This window comes from Serinus canaria, chromosome 2 (genome assembly GCF_022539315.1).
Source record: "Serinus canaria isolate serCan28SL12 chromosome 2, serCan2020, whole genome shotgun sequence".
Classification (NCBI taxonomy): Eukaryota; Metazoa; Chordata; class Aves; order Passeriformes; family Fringillidae; genus Serinus; species Serinus canaria.
This window is the reverse complement of record NC_066315.1, coordinates 55,039,617-55,065,332: the sequence shown is the minus strand read 5'-3', so window position 1 is coordinate 55,065,332 and position 25,716 is coordinate 55,039,617. Positions and strand designations below refer to the sequence as shown.

General features: G+C 36.2%; 1 protein-coding gene across 1 annotated transcript in view; it reads right to left on the bottom strand.

The window, feature by feature from the left end:
* CNTNAP2 (contactin associated protein 2) overlaps window positions 1–25,716 on the bottom strand; it is a 1,093,089-nt gene that overhangs the window by 464,422 nt on the left and 602,951 nt on the right. Inside the window, exon 10 of the mRNA XM_009093851.4 lies at window positions 9,242–9,413. Within this exon, the coding sequence (XP_009092099.2) occupies window positions 9,242–9,413 (172 nt within the window). The remainder of the gene's footprint in view (window positions 1–9,241; window positions 9,414–25,716) is intronic.

Sequence of the window (25,716 nt, the reverse complement as noted above, 5' to 3'; positions counted from 1 at the left end):
CTCAGTATTTTGTCTGTGTTTGGTCCCATTCTTCAATGCTCATGTCTGCTTATTTAGGCTGTGCAGAATTCAAGTCCCTCCCTTGTGACTCTGTGCCAGTCACACAGGCAGCCACAAAGCTTAGGGAGCATTAGCAAATGTAAATACAGCGAAGAATCTAGGCTTTAACCTTTCTCTAGCTGCATTTTTTTAAAAGGAAGAGGTTATGAGAAACACAGCAGAAATACTGGGATACTCAGGAATTTAATATTGCTGGCTAGAGAAAAGCATAAAACAAGTAAGGTGAACCTGTTCTGTCCAATGTGCCACTCACAGAAATGAATTTGATCATATTTATTTACTTTCAGGTGGCACTGTATTGTTCTGCAAAAGATCTGTGAAATCAGTATCTGGGAGAAATATGATATTGAACAGGAAATAACACCTTCCTCAGTGGATAGACAGTCATCTATTGAGTCTAATCACTAGCAAACACTTTCCACCAGCAGAAATACTGAAATAAGCTTTTTGAGAAAAGGAAGCTGGAGAGATACAGAGACAGTATTAAACATAATGCATATATCTAGACATTATTACTATTACTAATGATTTCCAGTGATGGCATAGTAATCTCTTTTTTTTCATGTTTTAAAGAGCAAGCCTATAACTACTACAAGACCACTTCTAATCCATTAGACTTGTTACTCTATTTCTTTAGGCTCTCACCAGTGTGAATATTCTGCATGAGTTCAATATGCTAATTTTAAAATTATAATGATTTCTGAAAAAAAAGAAAGAATGTAAAAGGAACTGTACAGCAAAGCAATTTCTGGTAAAAGTCAGGCTGCATCAGAAAGAGCTATACTTATTTGTAGCAGTGTTTTATGCAAGATAAACTACTTATTTTGGAGACTTTATTGCTTGCCTGTATGAACAAGAGATGGACCCAACATTTCAGTAAGAGAAACATTTGTTCAAAATTATTACTACTGAAAGACATTGCCTGATTATGAAATGGTTATTCTCTGGTTTAACTTCTTCATAACATATCCAGTAAAAATTCTAGTAATCCAACAGGACTGGCTGTCCTCCAGCTGCACATACTTCTAATGAAGGGGTTAAATTTACTCATAGCTTGATAGCTGATTACAAATTCAGAGCTGCAGTCATAAAGCTGGTTATAATTGTAATTGTGCTGTACAGAAAGAAAATGCCTACAAGAATTTTTTTCTAGTATCTGGAAAATATTTAGAGCATATGGCATTATTACTTATTACAACATTATGTCATACATATCAAATGTTAGCATGCCTACCAATTACAGAATATAATCAAATCTGTTACAGTCAGTAGTAGACAGACAGTCTACTTCTTTGGATAATGATTATCCACTTTCTTTTACTGGGAAAAAATAGTAGACATATTGATATTCATATCTGAGAGATTCATAGTTAACAAATGTAAATGAGAGGATGATGCAATTTTAGTCTTATTTAAAGATTAGTAGTACAGACAGTTCCTGAAACTTTGCATCAGTTAAATATTTTGTAAACTTAAAGACTGAGAAAACAATTTGGTTTCCTTTATTTTGGAGAATGAATGTATAGAGACAGTTTTATTAAGAAACTGTTTTATTATAGCAGCACTATTCATCCAGGAGAAGATACCTTAATCACATAAAAATAAGCAATCTGCATAATATATTAACTTTTTCAGTTATGAACTGATGAGGAGCAATAAGTGATGAATAACTTGACACAGTCATCAAAGCAGTTTGACTTCAGAACTCATTTGAGTAACCAGGGAGCTAGTTTCAACAGTTTTATTATAGGATCAGGTAAATATTTAGCATCTAATCGTGGGAGAGTATAAATTTCATGTCCAAGAGAGAGCTTTCTGGATGTTTGCTCAGTGCTCTCATTTTCCCCACAGGAGAATGAGAATAAAATAATAATTACGTATGAATGTAATACAAGCTACGCATTCAATCAAGTCCCCTGAGCAAACTAATGCATGTAAGAAAAACCAAGAAATTAATTTCCACACAAAGATTTTGCTCACAACTTTTATAAATTATAGATTACTTCATTTGATTAAGCTGTTCCTATATTAGTCATGTTGTAGCAGACAGCAAAAAAAAAAGCAAAGGTTTTGCCAAAACAACTTCCAACGTTATTTAAATATTATTTTAAAAGTTTGCCACCATTATCAACTTTTCTTTAAATCCTTTCCCTGCTAATCTTACCAGATTAGTAAATGTTAGCAGGTGTATGCCTCGATGGCAGGAACCCCTGAAACTGTGGCCTCACCTTTTAAAAAAACTATGCAAAAGTACTTGAAAGCATCCCAAGAAGGGCATCAAAGATGGTGAAGGGACTGGAAGACATCCAGAAAGATCCAGGGTATGAGTGGTGCCTTGGAGGTGCAATGCAGCACGGCAGGAACAGAGAGCCCCAGGCACCCCGAGGAGCCCTGACAAGGGCTGTGCTCAGTGTCACCAAGGACAAGAAGCAACCTATGGGAGCCATCCCTGGGCCCACCCTGGAAGTCTAGGAAGCTTTCTCCCACTAGATGGGAAGGATGAGGACAGCAGGCAGCTGGTCAAAATGGCCCAAAGGAGCTCAAGGGCTCTGCTCAGTGCTGCAGAGGAAGGCAAAAGGTGCTGCAGGGAACAAGGGGCTGCCCACCTTCACAGGGCATGAACAACCAGGCAGCATCCTGGCCAAGAGTGCCCAGAGAAAAGAAAACCTTAGTTAACATCACATGCTTGATGCTGCAGAGGACGGCAAAAACCTGCCAAGGGCCAGTCTTCACCTGCAGAAAATTCCTTCCTGACCCCAAAGGTGGTAATCAGGTATTCCTTGAACTATACAAGACCTGCTTTCTCATCCCACACAGTGGGCATACCTCCCAAGAGAAGCCTGACTTCTATTCTGCTCCACCTGGGTGCCTGTTGGGGTCTTCCAAGAATGAGCAAATGCCTTTGGCCTGATCCACCTTGGGAGCAAGAATCCTTTCTGCACCTGGCAGGGCGCCAATGTGTGCTCCAAGCACTGGGATCCCTTGCAACACCTCTGTACCTCTTTTCTCAGGACTGCTACCCCTGGCTCCACATGGAGTATGAGGACAGGTAGTTCTGGAGTTCTCCTTAAGTACATTCCCTTTGTGTTGCCATGGCTATCCAGCTGAAAAAAAAGATCAATCCCTCAGATGAGCTTTGAAGGGACCCTGCAGGGAACTGGTTTTGCGGTGGAGCACCTCCACAAGAGCTGTCCTGCCTCCAGTTCCCCTCCCTCACCTCCAAGTGATTCTACCAGCTCCTCAAGGACTTCTCTCTGATGTATTCCAGCTGATTTCAGGCCGACTACAGCAGTGGGAGATGGGAGGGTGCTCCCTTTTATCCTGTTCCAGGGCACTGTGGCTGCAGTACTGCAGGATGGTGCCACTGTGACACTGTGCCACAAGGGTGATGGTGTGCTCTGTTCCCAATTCCACTTGCAACAGCCTTATCCTCCACCCAGCATCTTCAAAGGAAGACCTTTGGGATGCTGGCCCCAAGGCAGTCCCTGTGCCAGGGGACCAAGGGCGTCCCTGCCCCTGGTGACAATGAACTCGGCACAGCCGCTGGGTGACAAGGACACGTTCTCTGCCACTTGGCTCCCAAGAACAAACCCCATGCTGTTCCTATCCTTCAGGCTGTGGAGAAAAAAAATCCTGCAGCTCAGAGGCTACCTCTACTATCTGTCAAGTGATGCAGAGCTCTGTGTTACATGCTCCTCCTGCTCTGAAGCATACCCAAATGTTTATTGACTTAGCTCTTGTTGTAGCATGAACAAGTGCTTTTCATGAACAAATAATCCACTTTCTCAAGAAAATTATTTCAGTAGCCTACATTTTTAAATAATAATAATAAACAAAGATATTAGTATTCCTTAGAGTTAAAATGAAAGATTTTATTTTTCTCTCTGTGCTGAGCTTATATAGGACTAAATACCTAACAAAGAGCAACTGAAGATTTTCTGAGATTTCAAAATGCTCAGGCATCCAGCTACAAGATGATGTACATTGATTGGAGATTGACTGGAGATGTTTTCATCTCAAAAAACTGATATACTTCAAATAGAAAGCTAATTCAACTATTCCTCTTTTGTGGTTAGCTCTGTAGAATTTGTACCCTCCTAGCTATCTACTGATCTGTGTTAATAACATGGCAATTGTCACTGTGTACCCTGGTACTTAATGAACACAATGGACATAATACACAGTATTAAGAGCATTGTCATCTGAGGCATAGTCTCTGCCTACAAAATCACCTTTCTGGACTGAGATATATTATTATGTAAATGCACATGGATCTCTCTCATTGAAAGGCAGCTTTCACCTCCATTTCCACACAAAAAGTTCGTAGGGTTACAAAGAGGAGGGCAGAAGAAGAGGAGAGGGAGAAGGCACATGTGGGAAGAGCCTTCCAGCCATATGGTCAGGAATATCTGCAGGTTGAAGCCATGGGATAGTTTCAGCCCTTCCCCAGTCCTACATAGCTTCCTTTTTGTAAATTTGAGTTGGAAAATCTCAACTGCAAAGCAGTTTTTTCTTCCAGTCAGGACATTGTTACACCATTTGTTCCTCATGATGAGCGCTATCTGTCTGTCTAACCACTGAACTGGCAGAGAGGGAAAGAGCAGCAAGGAAGGGCAGAATCCTAAGCCTGTGTATAGATCCAGAAATGAAGAACTTTAATACTATTTGGCATGATGATTTTTAACTCCAAAGAAACTTTGTCTTGCTGCCAGTTACACTGTGGCCATATTTACAGCAAGCATATTGGTACTTATTTATGTATCAATATGCTTGCTGTGTTCTGTTATTTGGATGAATTATTTCAAACTTTGATTAGCAATCAAAAAACCAGTTGACAGAATGTGTCTGTATGGGATTAAAGCTGGATACTGGTACTCTGTCATGCAAAGTGTATCCCCACAGCAGGTAAGTAATAATCACCCAGAAAGGTTCTGCTGCACGTATCTGATTACTTAAATTAATCTTTAATGTGAAATTATTCTCAAAAACTGGCATCTAATTCATCTCATTGTGTTACAGAGAGAAACACACTGTTTACACATTCATAAAACACCAGAAACAGCCACATGAAAAATTTTCATTTTCCTCTCCATTCTTTCATATGAAACGCAGAAATTTTCATCAACATTGGCTTACATGCTGCATAATTTCCAATGGCAGATTTGACCCTATATTTTGAAATCATTTTAGTATTCCCTCATTGTGATTTTGTGATTAAAATCCATAATTCTGGCTATAATAGAGTCAGGAAAGCTTTGGAATTCTCCAAGACTGCTGGGATAAATCAGTTGTGAGTAATAATTCCTGTTCTGTGTCCTGTGCCTAAATCTGAAAGCACAACAGTACCAGCTGGACTGTAACACAAGGTGGGGTTGTTAATGTTAAGTAAAGGAGGGGAAAAGGGGCCTGTGCTGTCACAAGCGATGGAACATGCGGATCACTGTGACAACAATGCAAGTTCCTTTGCTAATGTAATTATAGGTAATTAAGACAGAAATAAGTATTTTTTTTTTCAGTAGCATTTTACCTGCCTAAAATTATACATATCTGCATGAAATTATACGCATTTATACTATTTAACTACTGGCAAACACAGAATGTTCCTTAGCTTTGGTGTTCCCCTGTAATTAGATCTCAGCTTGCAACCAGTGCAATAAAAAAATGCTCACGTGAGGAGAAGAAGACAAAATAAAAAGACACTGGTTCAACACTTGTGTCTCCCAAGTACAAGTGGAATACCCTAACATCACTATTCTTCTCACATTTTTCAAAACTGCTGGAAATAAAATGCAGAAACCTTTTCCATACCAGGCCAGAGTTTAGCTCAGCAGAAGCTGGGACTTTGGAAGCAGTTACCTCAAGCAGGTGCAGCCTAAAAACTCAACAAACCCTCCCTAGCTTTTGTTATGTTTTTACTGAGAAAACTCTCCCCTCCTTACTAACCACTCTGGCTAATGAGGAAAAATGCCACCATTTACAACTTCACCTTTTGTCCCCTGAATCAAATGGCTGAAGCCTGCAGCAAGAATAATTCAATGTGACAGCTTATCTTTTTGCCCAGTGGGGGTCTTTACTGAAGTGTGGCTATGAAAGCAATTTCCATGTTGATGATGATGACTACTGAAGCCTTTATGATTCAGATCCAAGCTGGTTTAAAAATGCAGTAGGATCCCACTATGATAAGCCAGGAGTATCTTCCCCTTCCAAAGGAGGAGAAATTGAGTTGATATATAGCACACATGGGTACTTGCATTCCTTAAAAGAAAGCCGCATAAAAATGTTATACTTAATGTCATAATGTAGAAGCGCTTGTAAACTCTTTTCTGCAAATGTTAATAAGACAGCCCTAAAAACCAGTCAGATCTAAAGCTTGGCATTGTTACTTCCCAGCCAAAGGGTTTGTTCTAAAGTGCAAAGGAGTGAGAAATAAAATTTAAGGGGAAAACAGCAAACTTGATTACAGCTCAATCATTGAAAAAATCAAAGCCAACCCTAAGAAACTTCTTTGGATACTATTCTAATTTCCTGGGACCATACAACTGCTACTCTGCTTGCAACACAATCTTCCTGTTCTTAAAAAGCATTAATGTATGTCACACAGTTTTAGCTTTTATGAGCATGATATCAGTGCCTAAGGTGGTAGAAGAAACAGACTGAGAATATATTCTCTTATATAAAGAAAATATAAATACATACATACATAAGGATAGATAAAACACTGTTATTTATACCAAATTCCATTATGAATACAGATTTTTTATATATATATAATAAACTTTATATATAATACATAAAAATATAGAAGCCATAATAATATTTTCATATCATAAAATGCCACTATATAGAACTTTTATGTGGCACATGGCATTATATGAAATATTTGGATATTTATTATGTGTAATATGAAAAAATAGCTTTGAAATAGTAATTTCTATAAGAACTCAACTTCCAAAATAAGCTGCTCAACATATAGGAAGTCCTAAGTCTTGTATTTCATAAGTGTATCATAAAGCTTTGATACTAAGTAACTTACACTGTAAGTTACTTGTAATTACATTATAATATATTTCAAAACCTTAATTCTGATTAACTTCGCTCTAATAATGGATTTTTTTTCTAATGGAAACTGGCATAAATGGGTTCAAACCTTGAGATCAATACAAATTGTTGCATGAGCTTAAATGCATCCACTGGAGGAAAAGCAGAGATTTAATTAGCTGTGTCTTCATGTCTTTTCTTTCAAGCCAGTCTGCATTTCCAATACCAAATATTAAAAATGAAACCAAGTTAAATTGACAAATACTGACCACAGAAATTATTTTCCATTTCAGATATGCGTGAGGAGACAGAAAAAACTTCACCCCTACAACACCAGCTTGTAATATGCTATTTTCATTATGACTTCAACCTTCAACAGGTCCATGAGGAGAAGCAATATGAAGTGGCCTGACATGCCAGAGCAACCCTGAGATTCCTGCAGTGGTACACTGGGTCTGGCTGGGATGGAGTCACTAAATTAACCTTTTTCCCAGCAGTCCATGGGTGTTGTGTTCCCCACAACAGCTAAAACCACGCTGGTACCAGATCACTGCTCTGGCTGCTGTTAGACAGCGCCTGCACAGAAGCACCAAGGCTTCTCTGCACACCCTTACCCTTAAAGGTTGAGGTAGCTGAGCCAAACTGAGCCTTTGGAAGCAGCTTCCCATGGGAAATTCAATATTGTACAACAGCATGCCCAGCAATAAAACCTCAGGGGAGGGAAGAGAGAAGGAGTATGTTTAGTGTTACAGACTTTCTCTTCCAGACCAACAACTACATGTGCTGAGGTGAGGCTCTGCTTTCCAGGGAGCAGCTGGACATTTGCTTGTTAATTAAAAGCAGTGAAAAATTTATCTTTTTGCTTTGTTTTCAAGCACAGCTTTTTCTTTTCTTATTAAATTGTCCTCTTAATCCACCAGTATTTTTGCCTTTCTTCTGTTTTTCTCCCCATCTCTCATGACAGGAAAGAGATCTAAAGCTAGGGGCAGAGTTTGGCTGCTGGCCATGGTCAGCCTACTACAACTCATTTAGTGCAAATGGATGTCTATATTTCAGGAAGAGAAGGCATTTTGCAAGACCAAAGCAGCATGTTATATTTTTGTTTTTTCACAGTAGCACCTATGTCTGAGAGGCTCTTAAAATAAAGTAGGAAATTAAAAGAATGCATTTCTTTACCACAGCTATGCAGATATTTGTTGATGATATCCAAAGTCAGTAGAATATCTATCCTTGGAGATATACAAAGCTCAACTGGTCCTGAGTAACCTGATGTAGCTTTGAAGTTGGCCTTGCTTTTAAAGGGTGTCATGAGCTCCAGTAGTTGGTTATTACCTGAATTATTCCAGGATTCTCTGATCTAGTACTCCTTGCTTCTTTCAGAACACTATTAGAAAAAGCCATTTTCAGCTTTCCAGGAGGCTTGCATTGGCTTTAATATAAGGTAATTTTCATGAAAAGTCAAGCTGCCTGCATTCAGGAGTTGGGCTACTGGTTCTGTCTTTCCTGGTATTTTCTTTTTTTCACCAACAAAGAAACCATTAAATAGAAGCAACAAAAATGAATACAAGTAAGTGGTTGAGAAGTTAGTGCCAAAGCAAAAGGCTGCCCTGATTCTCAATTACTCTTCTCAGACTGGAAAAAAACCCCAAACCCAAATAAGCATTATTTTAATTAAGTTTGAGCATTTATTACATTCACTGATGTGCAAGCATGCAGACCTGCTTTACTTCTCTGAGGAACACAGAGAAGCCAGAAGGGGCTGAAGCCAGGAGCCACAACTTCCAGTTGCAAAAAAGGTCTCCAAACAGTCAGCTAAGAAATAGATGAAATGTGTGAGGAGTTTTCTCTATTCCAGGCAGCCACATTATTGACATATAGGCTGAGCCTGACTTACAAGAACTTTTCACCTCCTCTTCTGCTGGTGAGTGGAGAGCTTTGAGAGTTGCTTTCCACTGCATCCTACACACTCTAAAATTTAAAGGCATCGTCTCAATCACCTAAGCATTGGTTGCCACTGCTAAAAAGGCAGCCTTGACATGATCACTGGCAGTGTCAGGACCACCTTTTCTGGATCACTGCATATTTTCAGAATATGAAGGATGTGCCAGTGTATCAGAGTAAGGGTGATCTCTCCACAACTTACCTGTCAATAATGGCACACATGTCAATGGTGACATTGGCAAAGCTTCCCAGCTCTCCTTGCTCCACTGCATGCAAATCCACCAGCTGATCATCCACATGAATACTCTGCATGCATCCTTGGAAAGAATGCTCAAACAGAGAGTGATCCGAGTCATTCATCTGTACAGGAAGCCCTGCAGAGAAGCAAAATAAAGAGCATTATTATCCTCATTACTATGACTTAAGCCAGGATATTTTCAAAGGAAAAGAAACACAGATTTCCTAGATGAGGGTAGAACAAAGGCAGTGTGGTTAGAAAATATTATAAAGTTATAAATTTACATTGCAATGGTATTGATTTAAGTAATTGTCAACTAACTGAAAGAATTTATATAGTACACCTGATAATTTTAGTCTAAAAGATGGAAGTTTTCTGCTACATTTTCCTCCAGTATTCTCTGCTTCTCATTCCTTCTTTCTCATACAAATATTCTTGAGTAGGAAAAGGATTTTTTTCCTTGCTATATTTTAGAACTCACATTCTAATTTCTCTGATTTTTCTGAGTACAAATGAAGCCATGAAGTGAATTTCCAGTTCAGCCTTCTCTAGAACTAGGTTTCCAGTCTTTGTCACTTTGTCTTTTTGTTCATGGACAAAGAATACTTCACACTTGTGCTGGAATCTCTATGCAAACTTGAAAATAGTACTAAAATCTGACATCCTTGATCACTTCTGAGGAATCTGAGGATATTGTTTAGTATTTTCATTGTTGCTCTGAATACATTAATTTTCTTGTGTTTGAAGGTGGTTTACAAAAGATGAGAATAATGACTTAGTGTCTTGCTCAGGCTAAAAGGCAGGCAGACAGAACATGTTTGCATGCAATTGTTTCACTGAATGCCCTTCAAAAGTGAACATGTCAATTTACTTGAGAAAAATGTCCTTGATAAGACAGTGGAGACACTCATTCACTACTTATAAACCTTCAACAATGAAATGTTCATAAGAAAAAGACAATTCATTTAAGATGGGAGCAGGAAGGAAGAGGGAGGAGAGTTTATTGAAAAGAAAAAAGAAAAGAAGGCAAAGAAGGTAAAAGTCCTGAAAAGTTCATAAAGGTGTCGCAGATTTCAGCTCGGTAGATGGCCAGCCGTGCAGTACTTTTCTAATAATGGTAAAATATCATACACATTTGCTGTGATGGCTAAGGCAGATTTTACAGCACCCATTCCTTCTCCCACTTTTCTATCCACCTTGCCAATCTCCAATGCCTTATGGCCTCTTCAAAAGCATTTGTGGAGACAGGGGTATAGAGGATTATCAAACTGACATTATTCGAACAATGACAGAAAAAAGTGATGAACCTCGTTTTAAATTTTGTTCCTGGATACAGTTTTTCACATGCCATGCAAATAGGTGAATTGGCTAAAAAAGAGGGCAACAAGTAGAAAAACAAGCAACAGGTGCTTGAGGTCAGATGATGCCTAATACAGCACCTACAATAAAAAACCCCACAACTAGTTACACATAAATCTTTGCCAAAATCTAATTAAGATACATTTTAACTAAAAGTCTTTGCCAGAGATTTCATACCATGGTAAATACTTTTTAAAATTATCTAAAGTGATTCCATCTATCAGCTAAATTTGCTTTTGGTAGCTTCTAAATTTCCCTGACTCACTTTAGTAAGCATTCACTTCAGAGTTCACTGGTGGTGGCGCAGAATTAATCAGGAATACTATAGTAATTAAGCTGGAACAATGCTAGAGGTTAGTTCTGAGAGACATTTTAAGAAGCTGTGCTTGCCTTGAGGTTGCATCATCTCTGGACTAGATTATGACACTATTACAGGAAGCCACAAACTGCTAAGAGACTCATGTATAACAATGTCACACTAACACACATTCCATGGAGAAGGAAAAACTCCTTGGGAATCCCCCAAATGCCTAGCTAGTGCATTATACACTCATCAGATCAAATGCCACACCCCCAAAAAAATCCCAACCAACCAAACAAAAAGAATTGCTAATCATGGACTGTAGGAATTGTTATTTTGGACAGGCAGAAAAATCAAGCTGTAGGGACATGACCTATGTTGTCTTTCCCACTGGGCATTAGCTAGTGACTTCTCTGATGAAAAGAGGACAGGGCTTTCAGAAACCTGCCTCCTACTTTCTTTAAGTTGTTCCTTCTAGGGACTGATTAAACGGATTTATGTGAGGCTTTACAGACAGCAGAAGAGAGAGACAAAAGTGCAAGCTGGTTCTGTGTTGTTTGGTGGATGCAAACACAATATTTGCATGTTCCTACCAGGCTCTTTTCCCCAGTAATTTTTAAACAGCTTACTCTTTCTGTATAATTGTATGTTTTTGAACTGCCACTGAACCCTAGAACTCCTCCCAGGCAAGAATTCCCAAAATAACACAAAGCATATTTTCATTTAGATCTTTAGTGCAGTACCAGAGCAGGGCAGGAAACCTGCAAATCACCTTTGTCTTCAGAGCACCTCCACCTTTCCTTTGGTTTAAATATTAAATTCAAGGTTATCAGCACTGGGGTAAACAGTAATATTTGTGTAAACCCTGCAAAGCCAAGGAAATTATATAGATACATCTGAATATAATGAAAGGTTATCCACCATCCTACAAACATTAACCGAAAAATAAGATCAAAACTGAGAGCCACAATTCACTGTTCACATCAAAAAGACTATGAACCAAATACCTAAGTTAAAAATGTATTAATATATTCGACAATTTGAGACCATTTCAGAACTAACCACAGAGGTATTTCAATACGAGATTCTCAGCTTCACTGCACCTGAAGTGTGCACTGTATTAGTGCACAGCTATTACTGCTCTCTGACACATTCTGCAGCTTGCTACTGGTTGAACCTGCACACAGAGAAGTGGCAGCTGGGTCCCTCAGCCTCAGTGGAGACTCCATGTCCTTGGGTTTACTGGCAGGAGCAGGAGGGAGTTGTGGGATGGAGTGGCTGGAAGTGGCAGCTGGTCCTAACCTAACTACATAAATCAAGATTCTCTCTGTTATCCAAGAGAGTGATGTACACTGGGTGTTAATCAGCTTAGGATTCTGAATTTTTCTGTATCTATCAATGGATGAAGACTATAATTTTCCCGTGTAAATGTCATTGTTTGCCTGTCTTGCTGCCATTCCCTTTGCTGTTTCTAGTCATGTAAGGAACTGGAAGAGGCAGGAGTTTATGCACCAGTACAGCACATTTCATAATAAGTCTGTGGGACTGACTGGGTGTCAAAGCATTTCAGTCATGCTATGCTCTAATAGGTAGTTATGCTAAGAGATAATTTCGGGAAACAATTCCCATTCCACAGGGAATAGAAGAGTGGGTCTTTTCAACCATATGCTTCCCATAAAAAAGAAGAAAAGCTACTAGATAAGCCTTACCCACATTGTTTTTGAACTAACAGGTATACGGTCTAATGTCCATTAATTTTGGTGAGACCTGGACATTTAAGATTATTTTGATCAGAATAATTAGGGGCAAAGATTCTTCCTTAAATGCAAACCTCAAAATGATCTAGTACCTTGTGGTTTTAACTCAATACACAAGAAAATGCCTTCCCCTTCCAGATTCCCATTATTGAGACATGATTCACTTCCTCATCCTTCCCACAGTGAATGAAATTTTAAATAAATGAACTTCTCTTACTAAATCTGACAGTAATGCTGACACTAGGAAGGCTAAGTAATGGATGAACAATTTGGACAGCACTTCATTGATCTTCTTGTTGACAAGAAGCTATGTACATTTTCAAAATGCACATAAAATTTAGTTTGCACAGTCCAAAAAATGCTCATATTTATGCTTACAAACACAAGTCAAAGGCAGGTATACTCCATTATCCTGTAATTTCTGATGTAAAGAATCTGTACATTACCATTTTATTTTTTTTATTTAAAGATCACAGAGGGAGGGATTATACTGGAAAGGTTAGATATGGATTAAATCTGAATTTTCCAGTGTTCAAGAAAAATTGTTTCCAGGACTTCATTCTGATGTACTAAAAAAAGAACAGCCAAATTCTAGATACAGCTCCTGATTTTAGTTCAAACTTTCAAGAAAAAATAGAAAATCTAGAATTTAAATTAATACAATTTCTTTTATAATAAATAAACAAATTAAAAAATATATAATGAATACAATAAAACACCTATAATATTAAAAACATATTCTTTTTCCAGTGTCAGGATATATTATGTCTCTTTTTGAATAAGCTGAGTAAGGTTCTACCAAAGGCATTCTAAAAAAGGAAATGGAAAGAAGAATTCATTCAGGTTGATGTTACAATAACAGAGGAATGTTCATATAGTCAGAACACTTGATGCACTTCTCATTTCTGAGAGCTGATCTAAGAATGAAATGTCATACTAGATCTTAAATGTACAGTCAGAGGTTATTTTGTACCCCTATATTAATCACTCAGATTTTCTTTGAAATGTTATGCAAATTCCATTGCAACAAGAAGGAAGGTTTTCTTTTTGGTAATATGTTTTTTTTTTTTTCCTTTTATGTTATTTGTAAGTTGATGATAGGCCAATGACTGTATACAGATGGTACTTGATATTTGACTTCTTTAATTCAATAAACACACTAAATTTAAAAACTAGTATCTTTGATATCTAACCAGTAATCCACATTATCTTCAACCAGTTCCATGGGTAGCTGGAGGATAATCAATAAAAAACTGACTGATTTCAAGTCTGACAGTGATTTTTATTGGTAGGGTTTTCAAGTATATGCCCAGGACTCCTGCTATGTAGAATGAGAGAAAGGAAACAAAGCTCTTTATCTGTCAGGATAAATAGGAGCACAGTCTCATTGAAGGGTCAAGTAATCAAATTTTCTATATAAATCAGACAGAGTTAAAAGATGCTGTTCCGATCCACAGAACAAACCCCAAACTCAGTGCCTAACAATGTACTTAGATTGAAGATACAGCTGATATTTCACATGTTAATAAATAGAAAATACACTGAAGAAAAGCTTGATCTACCTACCAATCCAGATTCACTGTATGTTATCCTTGTTTCAGTCAGATCAGAATGGAGCCTTAAATGTCAAGTGTAACACAGGAAGTAATTTTGAAAAACTAGAAGAGTTCTACTCCAAGAGCATGAAATAAACCAAACAAATTGCAGACAGAATGGACAGTATGAATTAAAATAAAACATTTTTTTTCAATTTCTATAAAGATTTTTTTTTTTAAACTGTAGTTGTCTTTCTGTATTAGGGAATATAAGGATTAAGGATGGAGATTGCAATGACATTTGGATCCCATACTTAGCAACTGTGAGAACTGTTCTGATAATCATAAAATCATATAATCATGAAAATAAAGATGAAAACAAATATTATAAACCATAACATGTTTCAGCTGGGTGGAATGTAGGAAGACAAGAACAGGAACTATAATTTGTCTCTGTGTGTTAGAAAGTCACCAACTTCTTGAATAAATAATTTTTCTAATAAATTAATCTTTACTTTGACCTCATTATTTTGTTTATGGAAATACAGAGGTCGACAACAAGGCAACACATTCTAACCCAAAAAAAGTCTAAATTACTAACCTAAGAAACCCAAATATGACTATGCAAAGAGAAAAACAGAGTTTACTAAAACTAGAGTTAGGAACAAGAAGATGATGTGCTTCTAGCACTCCTGGGGCACACATGAGCCCCTTGGTAAAAACAAGCTAGCATTAATGAAGTCTCCGGTGAACTTCCCAGAATCTTCTCTGCACATGTCATTTGCAGTATGATGAAAAATTTAACTTGATCTCACAAGAATTGGCAGCACTGTTCTACCAGTGGTGTGATTCCTGATTTTTTTTTGCCTCCCTTGGAAATCTGCTCTTCAGCCATACCTCATTCTCTAAGAATATTTTATCACCAGCTTTATGCTTATTAATTGGAGCCAGTTCTGGAGAAGTATTGACATTATCCAGTCTCTCTCTACACTATCATTCCTTAACTCCCACCTGTATTTCCTTTCAAGTTCTTGATACAGATTTTTTAAAAAGAAGCTTCTTATACCTCTCTCCTTGAGGTATGAAGAATACCAATACAGCCCTACAGACTTCCTTTATTTTGTGGCAGAGAAATTCTAGGGTTATGTGACCAAGCTGTAGCTGTAGGTCATGCAGAGCAGCAAGAGGTTATCTGAACATGTAATTATACTGGTATTGTTTATAAGCAGTCATCAAAGAAAGAAACAGGAAGATAAGAAAAAGTCCATAAGATACTCAGATGATAACAGCTGAGCAACCAGCTGTGAACAGCCTTTCTTCAAGCCACAACACAACTTGCACAAATACTATTTTACAAGATATTAAATGCCTAGGATGACAGCCCAGAAAAAAAAATAGAGGAATACAATTTTGAAAGCATCGACAGAAGCATAAACAAAAGCTAGGCATACTGTTTTTGGTAGCAAACAGGAAGATTGCTGACAGTAACAAGGAAGGGTGAGACTACACTATAATTGTCTCTTTTAACAGCTTTGTTGATTCTGTGCTTCTCTCAAATTGCTGTGGACCTTCGTGTGAACTGCAGTGGACTTCTTGAGAAGAACTGTTTTGAGACAATTTTCTAAATGGCTTGCTACAGAATTCATATTCAAATATGTTTGGGACTTCCAAATACTGTTGGAAAATAGCAGGCTTGTAACCCAGGTTGCATGGTAGTGGCACCACTTCAGCTGGAAAGGAACTGCAGTGGGCACTGAAGTACATCTCACCTTTAAGTTTGATATCTCTTTCCTTTTCCTTTATTTTTCCATGTCAAAGAAACTCTTTGATTATTAACCTTAGGTACCTATAAATGTGTAGCTCTCCTATTTTCAAAACTGTTTCCAGCAAAATATGTAAATCATGTCATTTCCCAATAAAGAGATTGTCTGGAAGATTGTACACAAGCACAGGTCTGTTCCCAGATCATACAGAAACTGGACTATATGTTAAAAAAATCCATGTGCTATATTGTTACTGGGAGAAAATTTAAATAATTTAGCAGAACACAAGCATGATTTTTATTCATGAGAAATTATTTCAGTCTTAATAAATACCCCAAGACATCTTAAGTTGCTGTTTGTTTAAGTGGGAAAACTTCAACTTCACATGCTAGTTCAAATAGTACTGACATGAAAAATAAATATTTTCTGATAATCCAGAATACTTTTATATTCAGAAGAGAAACTACCTATTAGTGTTCTTACATAAAGATATTTACTGGAAAAAGACCTGCTGGAAAACAGGTATGATGATATTTGGTCAAATAATAAGATATTTGAAAATATCTGCTGCAGAATTTTCTTCTCTCATAGCCATAGACCTTACAAACACAAGCATATACCAACAGTCACCAAAATATAAGATGAACCACCACTCAGTGGTGGATGAGAACAATATAATTATTGCATGAGACCAGTTTTAATGATTTTAGAGGTGGAGAAGGTGAGCCTATCTCTCCCAGCTCCACGACTGCAAGAAATTTCATGACTTCTCTCTCTTTGTGATTGTTTCTGAAGTTTTTCTGGTTTTCTGTAAGTTGGATGAAAGCAAACATTTTGCCCAGATAATTGAGAGTTAAACCAAAACATTTTTGTCTACTGAAAAAAAAAAAAAAGACTAAGTATTACTATCACATTATGGTAGCATCTAAAAATGGGAGGCATAAAAGTAAAGAATTAGGTAAAATAACATGAATAATACACACAGGTGTTAAAATTGATACTTATTCAAAACACAACACAAATAGATCAGGTGGTATCTACTCAATGCACAAATAATTTTCCAGCTTTATTTTGACTCACTGTTCTACTTCCCTTGTGTTGTGTTTTTTTTTCTTTTTCTCCAAAAATCACTCTAATTCCTGCCTACTTCAATGGAGCTTGACAGCCACTAAAGACATAAATAAAGAGGTCTCAGGAAAAGCAGAATAAAAAGACAAACAACTAACTTAAAAGGGAAAATTTGACAGATATTTAATCCTTTACTTGGAAAATAGCAGTGAAAATAATAAATGAGGACACTGAGATAGTAATAAAGTTAATATAAATAACACCATTAAATGGAAGACAAATGAAAAACAGCCCACACTGTTTGAAATAGCTCACTTACTATGAGGCATTTAAGCACAGCTTTATGCTCTTAGTACAAAGAAAGCTCTGTTTCCTTAGAAACATTTAATGTTTCTAAGCAAGCAGAGTAACATGTAAATAAATTAATGAATTTTTTTAATATCATCAGAAAAATTAAAAACAATAAAAATGTATTCTGTTGTTTTAAGATGAAGGTTTTACCTTACAGTCAGTGTCTATTAATAAAAATGGGCATGCATTGCTGAAAACCTAAAATATGAAAGCAGCAAGAGGTCTGTTTTGGAGTAAACTAAGAAGATATTCCTGACACTCCTTTTTAGATAATTCTTCAAATAACTTGCAAGTAAGAGTAATGGCAGCAAGTTTCAATTATCACTTACTGACTTGCAGAGAAGAAGCAAGAATGATCACTATTTCCAGTCTTGGCTGAATTAAGTCAATCTAACACTTTAGTGCAATTTCCATCTTATTTTATAGGACATGGTAAAAGTACAGGAAGCCACATAATGATTAAATGGAAGAAATTTTGCACATTACATTACTTACATAATACATCTATCATAGGATTTCTATTGTATAATAAAGAAAATATATGTACACTATATTTTCAAAGTTACTGTTACTTCACTTATGCCAAAAATACCCTATGAAGAAAAAAAAAGTCTAGATATTGCCAGAGATAAATACAGTTAGAGAGATAGAAGCAGCATAAAATACTCTATCCCTATTTACTGCCTTTAAGAGCTATAGAATGTGGGTATTGCACAGTTGGCATTAATTGTGTAATCTTATTTGTTGCTGCTACATGAACTTAGTTGGTATTTTTATGTACTGCCAAGTAGTAGCTACAATATCACTAACTTTAATTTACTTCAAATGAAAGTAGTGGCATAGAAGGCATGAAGCAATTCAGCTAACAGATTAACAACATTTACTTCCACCTAAGAGATTTATATTTTAATCAACAATTATTATTTCAGTACAGTTAGCAAAGTTGCAAAAATAAAAGCTTTTAGTGATAAGTAGCTAACCACCCAAGACAAATCCTTTGAGCTACAGTTTGCATGACCACAGTATGTCACTTTGAGGTAAGCTGCACCAGTTTAGAAGTGAGATTTGGTTTAGGTACCTTAGCCACTATTTCTAGTTTCAGGCCACCCATTGAATGTTCTCCAGTATTCCAAATTTTCTCACTGGGCTCCTTCTATCTTGTGTCAGCCACAACTATAGACAGTACCAACCTCTCCAGGGATTTACCAAGGGAATGGAATTATCTTTTGATTCCAAAGAATTGCTTGGAGTTTGGTTGTTAATAAATTCTGATACATATTTAACACTGGAAGAGTGATCAAATTTGAAGTGAATTCAGATATTCAGTGCATCTTAAATGTCTTCTCTGACACTTCTGTTAACAGTATCTTACAGCACTTTAATTTACAGACTTAAATTTAATTTTTCAGACTCCCAAAACTACATTAAGAATATCAAACAATTTATATTCTCTTTATGTACTTTCATATTCATCTATTTGGTGTATCACCCTACAGATGGTCTCTATAGGTCAAACTAAGGATGCCCATTAAATATGCCAAGTGGCTTTGGAGAACAGCACTGTTGATTCTTAAGGGAAAAACTGAAAAAAAAAACCCCAAAACTTTAAAAAAGGAGAATATTTTAAGTCATCATACTAATTTCACCTTTTTTGGGGGGGTAAGCTTAGATTTTTCTTGATTAATCATATTTTTGTACACATATTCACATAAAATATTATATTATCTGAGTAATTAGGTATGTTATGGGGTGTTTAATGAAACTCCTATAAAATGTCACCAAATTGAATGTAAAGGCTGTCCTAATGTTTATTAGAATCTTGTACAATAGATAGAGTAATTAAATTTAAAATCTTAGCATTACAAACTACAGAAGTGATTAACAAGTTTTTGCTCTTCTCCTACGTTTTCAGTTCATAATAACTTTAAAGACTTGTAATACCTGTAAAGACATATGAATCAAAAGTGTGAAAATGTTTTCTTTCTTCTCAGTTGCATTTTTTTAATATGTATTAAATGGAGAAGGAAAGAAAGGAAAGGCAAAGAGAAAATTGTACGATCATTCTGATGCTTAAAATGTAAACACAGCAATTAGTAGTGATTAGTAGTCCCTGCCCTTTTAATAAACTAGTTATGACATTTGCTTGTATTATGAGATATTCATAAACTGTTTAAAGTACAGACACATCTGGGCAGACTGGCTGGTTTAACTTAATAAAGTGTTTAACCCAGTGGTAGAAGAGAACTTTATACCTGGGTTTTTGTTTTGGTGTATTTTTTGGGGGGAGGGGTTGTGACTTTTCTCTGTGTTGTTTTTTTGTGTGGGTTTTTTTGGTTTTTGGTTTTGTTTTTTTTTTTTTTTTGGATTTTTGCATTTCTTGTTTGTTTCCTTTTCAGGCGTTCATAATTAGCTAAAAATATTTAGCTTTCTTATTCCTATTTAGAAATGCAAATATAGAAATAGATTGCCAGTAAATTGTCTTTCCAAATGTAAAGAAAAATATTAGAGAAACCCTACAATGTAAATACACCCATTGTTTCCTTTCTGAATTTGAACTGATATATCTGTAGCACATAATTTGTAACTATTTCAAGTGAAAACTTATCAACTCTTAAATGTATTGTAGGTGGAAACCACTCAGATAGCAGTGCATATTCAACTTAATATTAGAAAGAAATCCATAAGATTAATCAGAATGAACGCTGGGCAAAATAACAACAACAAAATTCATTTTCTGTTACCTCCATAATTCTTTAAAGCTCTTAGGAGTGGGAACATTTCACTAAGCAGAAAGAAATAAGAGTATATTTCTCTCTTACCCCTAGGACTTGAATGTTGGAAAGGACTAATATTCCGTCACATTTTCTTTAACTATTTTTTTTCTAAATTGCCATTTCTCTCTCTTTTAAGAAAAAAAACCCTAGAAACTGATCTTTAATGTTGTACAATTAGGAAATCAATGAAAAGTTTCCAGCTGTTGAGTTATGGTGCATTTCTTCTTTCTCAGCTCACCCAACCTTTACTCCATTACAAATCTGCTCACTCAAAACAAGGAATGTATGCAGTACAGAATTTGTGGAAAGTGCAATACAAACATTAATTTAACTTCAATATCTTGTCTTTTTTAATAATGACAAAAAAAAAAATCAGGCAATTTATTTTCAAAGAAATTGAATGAAACGTCAAGCTTAAACCACAAAATAATCCTTCTTTTTTCTTCCCAGGAGAAATACCAAGCCCAATGACACAAAGGAGATTTCTTAAACACCATGGCTGACTGTTCAAAAGCACAGCAGGCATAGCAGCAAAGCCTCATAGAGTAGTGACTCAACATAAAGTCAATGAGAGTTTTTTTGAATAGCAAGTTACAGGACTTAACTGTGATAAATTGCCCAAGCCTTATTAAATCTTCTCTTGAAAGTGCTTTAGGATGCATGATATTGATTGACTGACATGCAAAGGAATTATGTTATTTTCTTGAAAGAAAGATGTTTTTTTTCTTTTCTTTTCTTTTGGAAATATACACTTTAAAGTACTCAGGGAAAATAATGTTATTGATATACTGCCTGCAGGATGGATTTCCTCCTACAGTAATGCTGAATGGCTCCTACCAAAATGACTGAAGCAGTGAGTCAAGGAAAGCTATGCAAAGAAGATTACAGCTACCCAAGTATAAAATAAATCTTAATTTTTTTAAGATTTTGTTGGGGGGTTTTGTATTGTATAAATATTACACGAATATTTATACTCTAAAAAATCTTGTTTTAAGAGTATAAATATTAGTGTAATATTTATACTCCTAAATATTCAAAATAATCATAAAAGTTATGATACATGAAATTGAAAATATTTATTTTCAGTGGGAGTTCAACTAAAGTCTTTAGTAGGTATCAGGCTGTTACTTTCCTTTTTTATGGACACTGGCTTCTTCAGTGAGACCTCAGAGAACATGAAAATAAAGACCAAAATTACAGTCATTTATGAAAAATAAAGTCATAAAATTACAAACCAATTTCATTTTAGGTGACCCAAATTGCTCTTCAGGAAACACCAGATTAGGGATGTGTTGCTTAGGGATGTGTCCATTTCACTGTCTGTGAGGATGGAGATTTCAGAACTTTTGTGAACAAACTGTGCATATACTAGAACATTCTCATATCTGAGAAATGTGTCCTTGTATTTAATCAGTGTCTGTTACCTTTTCTTTTCCTATCATGTTCCTCCAAGAAAAGACTGGATTCTATTTTAAACCCTCGGAACTTCAGCTCAGCTTCAGCTGAGCTTTGGCTTTCCCAGTTTCAGCTCTGAACTATGGGCAATGACTCTATATTCCTGTTGGGTAGCCAGTCCCTGCTTCTGGTGTGCTGTTTCCTTCTTGCATTTGAGCTCTTTTGGGTATTCTCTTTTTCCCTATAGCTGTTGATAGCATATTTCAAACAACACAAATTATTGAAACAGATGTGCTTAACAGTGCAGAAAGCCCAGAGCTGTATGTTTGGCATTAAGTTCCAGTTATTTATGTACAAACACTCTTCATTGTTTCTGGGAAAGAACAGAAAAATCGACGATAATGTAAATTGCTCCATTGTCCACTCCCTTCCTATTGTGTCCTTTGCTGGCTGCTAGAGTGACACCTCACAGTATTCCTTTGGTAGATCTTTGTGGGAATTGAAGCAGGGGATGCAAGAACTGTAGATTATATTTTTTGCTCTTGTCTATGGCATATAGGCATTTTGGGGGAGCTCTGAAAAAGATGAGGGATTTGACTCTAGATGAGCTCTGCCAAAAGGTAGAGCACAGAAGTTACAGGAGAATTATGCTGTCTACACCAGGGTGATTTTGTTGTCATTTGGAACAAAAGGAGTTTTTGCAGAGGAGATAAGGGAAAGACAAAAACCATAAAGGTTATTATGGGGATGCTGGAATTGGATAAGCCAGCAAATTCATGTCTAGGGAAGAGAAGAGGAACCAAAACATTTCAGAAAGCTCTTATACTAAAACAAAATACAGCTGAGAGGGAACTAGGAGCTTTGTAAGCATATTAAGTATTTCTGACTTGTGCACTGACTGTGCACTCCATCTAATTAATAATTTTGTATTTAGTGAAATAACACTTAAAGGTTCACTTGGTTTAGAAAATAGACAGATAACCATGAGGATTTTCTCTGATTATGGCTTGGATTGTCTGAATTTGCTAAAAGTGAAAGACCAGCCTTCTGAATTTTATGTCTAAAGTGACCAGAACAGAAATATAGGCAGTCAAACAAGCTAAAAGGGAAACCAAAACATTGCTCAGCTCCTCTTGGTGAATTAATAAACATGCTTAGATAATCTGAACTACATTACTGACTTCATACAGGGTTACATGAGCCTAAAAATTATAGGCGTCACTTCAAAAAAAAGAAAAAAAAAGGAAAAGAAGAGTGGTTTTACATTTGTATTTTACGTCCATAATTCCTTTTTCAAGAAATCATGTCAGTCCATGTCTACAGAAGTTAATTAAAAAGAAATATTCTCTCAAAACATTTATCTTATCTAGTTGGTAGCATTATCTTGATAATACAGCTTTAAATAGCAAGGAAACAGAGCAGAGGAGACCCATTGCTACATCCTACCTAACTTTACTATCAGCAAATTTTGTCTGTGCTGAGAAAGTGCTAAGAAGTGAAGTCCTTGTAGCACATGTGGTTGAAAACTTGAACATAATGACTCAAACAATACTTAGATAAATTACCCAGGCAGGTGGCAAATGACTATGCATATAATTTCTAGGCTCTGTCAGATCACATACCCTGAATTCTAAATATTTTTCTGTGCCTCTATTTTGCCTTTTAACTTAAATATTTCGCAAGGAAAATTTGAAATGCAAGTGAAAAACTGGAAATTAATACATTTCATGTATTTCTGAGAAATAAAAAGTAGCTTTCTCTTATTGTAGTCAGAGATCAAGTGTGAAATGATGACAACCACATAATGCTGCTGCACACAGAAACACATTATTTGCATTTCACTCTTCATTTTCTCACCACCAGAAATCAATGTGCTTCTATACAGCACCAGTCACAGCCAGGTCCTATTTCTGTATGTCCATATGTGGTACATTTAATTTCCATCCTGGCAATCTGCAGAAGTCAACACTCACAAAGCTGTGATTTTTGGGTAAGAATGTGTGGGGCACATTCAGTTAGCAGGAATATTTTGGTAAAGTTTGATGTTCACTGGAATATTCACAAAAGAACCAAATTAAGTCCAGGTCTAATCTGGAGACACCCATGTGAATATATGCGCTCCATTTGACTTCACATTGCATGGCAGGGGTAAAGGAGAGGGACAAAGTGAGACAAAGCAGGATATTGCTGGAATAAAACAACTGAATCTACAGCAATCATTAGAAGATGGTAATTCTCTAAGTTTGGTTGTGCAGTACATCTGAGCAAAATGCATCTCCAGAAAGAAATCTGATTAACCAATCCTTAGTGCTTAAGACTGAAATGCAAGGATGCTCTAGCACAGTGAAGAAATGTTACTAGAGGCCTTTCTTTAAGACAACAGGGGCAGAGAAAGACAGTAATTGATAGCACCTACAGGAACACAAAGTCAGAAATTTCTTGACCTTGTACCCATTTTAGAATGATCAGAACATAATGTTTAAATGACTTTGCCTTCTGTTATCCAGAGAACAGACACATGAACTCTTCCAAAAGAGTCAACTTACCTTATATTTAAAGAGAAGTTAACATCTTTTGGAAAGTTAGGTTTACCTTAGAATTAATTGAAGTGCTTCACTTAAACCATGAAGACAGTGAAGGCTTCTGTGATTCACAGGCACTCAGAGCTTTGTAAAAACTGAAAGCTTCCTTACCAGATATGCACATGCATAAATCCTTACATAGTATAGGGAAACTGCACTCAAAAAGTTCATTTATTGTCAGAGATCTTTCAAAAATCCAATATTTTAGAATGAAGACAGGTGTTCATAACTGGAAAATGGTGAAAATATGCACAAAATTATGGCAGCATCAGTCTTCAGGAAAGAGAAGAGAGCTTTGTCAGGATGCATTTTTATAAGTCATGTCAACTAGATTGCACTGAATTGATCTGATTGGTAATCATAAAAAGCAGCTACTTACATAATTTTGATAGACATTGAAGTCTATCAAATAAGACATTATAGGCAAAATGCTGGATAGCAACGATCCCAAATAAAAATCAAATTTAATTATGCGAACAATAAACACAGTGATATGGATGGAGAGGTACAAGCTGCTCTTTTGTAAGCCCACCAGAGCTGTCAAAGCTACCACTGATGATTTATAAGAGAACCTGCTTTTTCACTACATCACTACATTCTTAACTCATGTTATCCTAAGGTAAGAAGTCACACCTTTCAATTCTGTCACTTAACTCACAGATATTCTGGTACACACAACATGAGGAACTCTTGGCTGCAGAGTTAAAGGTATATTTCCACAGACAGCAGAAAATGCATTAAAAGAATAAGATAGCTACTCCACAAGAGAAGAAAAGCCCTGAAAAACAATATAATTATTTAAAACTACAAACTTACCTAAATCAGCTACCCCAATTTCGTAATGTAATTTTAACCATGTGTTCTGACAAACATAAGTAACTACAGCAAAACTTCAAAAGTATCAAATTTACTACAATATTGCCTTTTCATGCAATGGTGAAATCAGAATTGTATTTATAGAATACAAGCATCAGCTTTTAGAGAAAAACGAGCAGAGATGTTCCCTACATTTTTTTCCAACTCTACTGCCTTCACAAATATTTGCAAGGCAGAAAAGCTATAGGCAATGTTTACCTTGAAAGTTTTCAATCAAGTTATTGAATACAGATTTCTATGGCAATACTGCCACTCAAAATATTACTCACATTCCTCTTTTTGAAAAGGGCTGCTTTTAAATTCAGTGCCACAGATGTACACCCAATATACATTTGCACATATTTATTGTGTCTCTTCTCACTTTCATTCTCTATTTCCAGTAAATTAGAAAGAGATGATATTTCTCAGTCTTTCAAGGGGAAAGATTGGACTTTGGACTTAGCAAGTCAGGTGATAGGGGAAAAGGATTTATAGTGTTTTAAAATGTTTGATAAATGAAAGGAAGAAATCATATGGCAGCTTAGTGTGATTTTCAAGTAATAAATCAAGGTTTAGGTATGAGATTTGCAAATGTTTGATATTTCCAAGTAGAATTGAAAAAGGAGGATTACTGTATGTTTGTCATGTTTGTACCCTACTTCTATTGTACTAATACTGTGATTCAGGGCTTCTGTAGGT